The sequence below is a fragment of the Meriones unguiculatus genome, chromosome 2 (assembly GCF_030254825.1).
Source record: "Meriones unguiculatus strain TT.TT164.6M chromosome 2, Bangor_MerUng_6.1, whole genome shotgun sequence".
Taxonomy (NCBI): domain Eukaryota; kingdom Metazoa; phylum Chordata; class Mammalia; order Rodentia; family Muridae; genus Meriones; species Meriones unguiculatus.
The window spans coordinates 81,126,700-81,131,024 of NC_083350.1; the positions used below are offsets into that span (position 1 = coordinate 81,126,700).

Consider the following 4,325-nt stretch of genomic DNA (forward strand, 5'->3'; position numbering starts at 1 on the left):
CATCAGGGAAATGCAAATCAAAACGACCCTGAGATATCACCTTACACCCATCAGAATGGCCAAGATGAAAAACTCAAGTGATAACACATGCTGGAGAGGTTGTGGAGAAAGGGGAACCCTCCTCCACTGCTGGTGGGAATGTAAACTGGTACAACCACTCTGGAAAGCTATCTGGCACTTTCTAAGACAAATAGGAATAGTGCTTCCTCCAGACCCAGCTATACCACTGCTAGGTATATACCCAAAGTTTGTTCAAGTACACAAAAAGGACACTTGCTCAACCATGTTTATAGCAGCTCTATTTGTAATAGCCAGAACCTGGAAACAACCCAGATGTCCATCAACGGTGGAATGGGTACAGAAATTGTGGTATTTTTATACAATGGAATACTACTCAGCAATCAAAAAGGAGGAAATCATGAAATTTGCAGGCAAATGGTGGGATCTAGAAAAGATCATTCTGAGTGAAATATCCCAGAAGGAGAAAGACAAACATGGGATATACTCACTTATATAGACCTATAAGATATGATAAACATAATGAAATCTATACACCTAAAAAAGATAATCAATTGAGCGGACATGGGGTAAGATGATCAATCCTCATTTAGAAAGACAGATGGGATGAGCATTGAATGTAAGACAGGAGTCTACTGAGCGCATCTGAAAGACTCTAACTAGCAGTGTTTTCAAAGCAAAGACTTATGACCAAACCTTTGGCAGAGTACAAGGAATCATAAGAAAGAAGGGGAGTTAGTCTGATGGGGAAAGGATAGGAGCTCTACAAGGACCAAATATATCTGGGCACAGGGTCTTTTCTGAGACTGACATTCAACCAAGGACCATGTATGGATATAACCTAGAACCTCCACTCAGATGTAGCCTGTGGTAGCTCAGTAACCAATTGGTTTCCCAAAGTGAGGGGAACAGGGACTATTTCTAACAGGAACTCAATGACTGGCTCTTTGGTCTCCCCACCCCCGAAGGGAGGAGCAGTCCTGTTAGGCCACAGAGGAGGGCTTTGCAGCCAGTCCTGAAGATACCTGATAAAACAGGATTAGATGAATGGGGAGGAGGTCCCCCCTATCAGTGGACTTGGAAAGGGGCACAGTGGAGATGAGGGAGGGAGGGAGGGACTGGGAGGGAATGAGGGATCGGGACATGGCTGGGATACAGAGTTAATAAAATGTAACTGATAAAAAAAATAAAAAAATAAAAAAATAAAAAAAAAGAACATTTACAAATGAGCAGGGCAAATGCAAATCTAAACAATAATCTCAGTGCTTATACACTTATTATCCTTTCTTGGCTACTAAAAAATTTACTCCTTATCAATAAAGATAATTTTTTTTCTCAAAAGACAATTGAAAAGTTTGTCTTGTCTACTGGTTTAATAATTACACCCAAATTCATTTGACTGTAAGTGTTTGAAAATTTTGTCCTACTAATCTGTTTATTTTCTATCAGTATTAGAAAGACTTGGTTGATATAATCTTGGTCAGAGAGCTATTTAGACAATCTTGATGTGGGCAGCATTTTTAACAGAACTGAAGGGACTATCCAACAAAGACACTTTAAAGAAAGTACCTCATTACATTTTTTAAATTGAGATTTATTAAAGACATAGTAAGGAGCGCCAGCGCCTCGGCCGCCGTCTGGTGCTGTGCATCGGCGGAGCCGGCAGCCATGGGGAGCCTCCGCGGCCTGCGCCTGGCGGCTGGACATTGTTTTAGGTTGTATGAGAGAAACGCTTCCTCGTCTCTAAGGTTTACCAGGAACACTGACTTGAAGGGGATCAGTGGATTTTGCACGAAGCCACAGGAAACTCCCAAAGCTACAACAGAGTCTTACAGACACAGAGTGCCAGTGCACAAACCCACGGACTTCCAGAAGAAGATCCTGCTGTGGGCAGGCCGCTTCAAGAAGGAAGAAGACATCCTGGAGACCATCTCCTTTGAGATGCTTGATGCTGCCAAGAACAGGCTCCGGGTGAAGATCAGCTATGTCATGATCGCCCTGACCGTGGCAGGATGCATCTACACGGTCATAGAGGGCAAGCAAGCTGTGAAAAGACACGAGACTCTAACAAGCTTGAACCTAGAAAGGAAAGCCCGTCTGAGAGAGGAGGCAGCTCTGAAGGCCAAAACAGAGTAGAAGTATTTGTGCTGGATTTGCAAAACCTGGGAGTAAGGTTGCCAAAACTCGCCCGCATTAGAAAGGATTTGAGATGAGACCCACTTTGCTTTGCACAGACTTATTCCACTTCCCTGTTTCTGCTGTAGAGGAACAAATAAATTTTCTTAAAGAAAAAAAAAAAAAAAAAAAAAAAGACATAGTAAAACCAGAGATGAGTGTGTGTAAGCTTGAAGGATTTATTTTCAAAAGAAATATCTGATGAAATACAGCTGTGAAAATGTACAAAGAATACACATAAGACAAAAATGAAATAATTACAAAATAGGCAAATACAGAAATACTTGGGGAGAAAAAAAGGAATCAATTCCATATGACCAATATAAAGTAAATATTAATAAAACTGAGATAATCTTCAACACCTACGTCCAACAACCTGATACCACCAAGTGATGGAGAGCATGGAGAATAGCAAGAGTTCTCATTTGCGCAAAGAGAGAATTAAGCAAAGCAAGTATTCTGGAAGAACATTTAGTAGCTTCATGTGCACCTGAAACAATTTTACCATCTTATCTGGGAATCATGTACCTTGACATTTTAACAAATGAATTGCAAGTATAGATTTTTCATAAGAGCCTTATAACAGATGTTCATAGTAGTTTTCTTCATAATTGTAAAATTTTGGAAGCAACAAAAATGTGCTCAGCAAGTGAAATGCTGTATAAACTGTTGTGCATCCAGATAAAGGAATAATTTTCAGTGCTAAGACTTATGTGGAAAGGAGTAATTTAAATGCATGTAATTAAGGTAAACAAGAAGCCAATCTGGAAAGAATCCAATTTAAAATATTGTATAATCTCAACTCTATGACACTCTATGACAGTAAAATTGTTGATAGCAAACAGATCAGTTGACGCTAAGAGTTGATTGGAAAGCACGAAAAACAGAAGGAAGTGAATGGATTCTGAAACAGTGAAGATATCCCATATTCAATAATGTACATGACATAAAGTCATTAGAAAAACATCAAAATACCTGTAAGAGACAAGACCAATACTGGTGCCATGATAGACTGTGGATATAAGTGGTAGTGATGATCAATTGTTGTAAGTCTATTGAGTATATTAAATTGTACCACCATGATAGAGGTTGACAGGGAGGAAGGCAGTATGAACAGGATCAAGTGAATACTCTGTGTGACATCTTTCCAATTCTCATAAAACTAAAATTATTTTACAAATAAATCACCATTTTAAAAATAATAATTAAAGTACAATCAATAGTTTGTACGCAATTAGAGTACCAAAAGATTGTTAATCATATGCTGCAGAGCTTTAAAAATGTAAGAGATTATTGTGTACTTGAGCCTCTTTAGGGTATATGCCTAGGAGTGGTATGGCTGGATCTTGAGGACAACAACCATTCTTAGTTGTCTGAGAAAGCGCCAGATTGCTTTCCAGAGTGGTTGTACAAGTTTACATTCCCACAAGAAGTGGAGGAGGGTTCCCCTTTCTCCACAACCTCTTGAGTTTTTGATCTTAGCTATTCTGATGGGTATAAGGTGAAATATTAAGGTGCAGGGAATCTTATGAAAGAAGTGGGAAACAGTAAGATCTGGAGAGGACAGGAACTCCACAAGGAGAGCAACAGAACTAAAAAATCTGAGCACAGGGGTCTTTCCTGAGACTGATACTCCAACCAAGGACTATGCATGGAGATAACCTAAGACCCCTGCACAGATGTAGCCCATGACAGTTCAGTGTCCAAGTGGGTTCCATTGTAATAGGAACAGGGACTGCCTCTGACATGAATTGATTGGCCTGCTCTTTAATTACCTCCCCCTGAGGCAGAAGTAGCATTACCAGGCCACAGAAGAAGACAACTCAGCCACTCCTGATGAGACCTAATTGACTAGGATCAGAGGAAGGAAAAGAAGTCCTCCCCTATCAGTGGACTTGGAGTGGGGCATGCATGCAGAGGGTGGAGGAGGGGAGAGATTGGGATGGGAGGAAGGAGAGAACCACAGGGGGGAGGGATACAAAGTGAATAAAGTATAATTAATAAAGAATTTTTAAAAAAAGAAAATATGTTTTACATCATTTGCTTACTATTTGCTTCATGTACCACTTTTATTATAGTGCTGGATTCCTTGAAACTGAAGTTATGGATAGCTATAAGCCACAAAATTAAAG

At 39.9% G+C, this 4,325-nt stretch overlaps 1 protein-coding gene across 1 annotated transcript; it reads left to right on the top strand.

The window, feature by feature from the left end:
• The first annotated feature begins 1,637 nt into the window (after positions 1 to 1,637).
• Positions 1,638 to 2,321, top strand: LOC110544491 (protein FAM162A-like). Its single transcript, XM_060376913.1, has one exon. It carries the CDS (start codon positions 1,687 to 1,689, stop codon positions 2,152 to 2,154), a length of 468 nt encoding a protein of 155 aa, XP_060232896.1. The 5' UTR covers positions 1,638 to 1,686; the 3' UTR covers positions 2,155 to 2,321.
• The last annotated feature ends 2,004 nt before the right edge of the window (positions 2,322 to 4,325 follow it).

Coding starts and splice junctions, on each gene's coding strand:
- LOC110544491 (XM_060376913.1), top strand. CDS start 1,687: ATGGGGAGCCTCCGCGGCCTGCGCCTGGCGGCTGGACATTGTTTTAGG.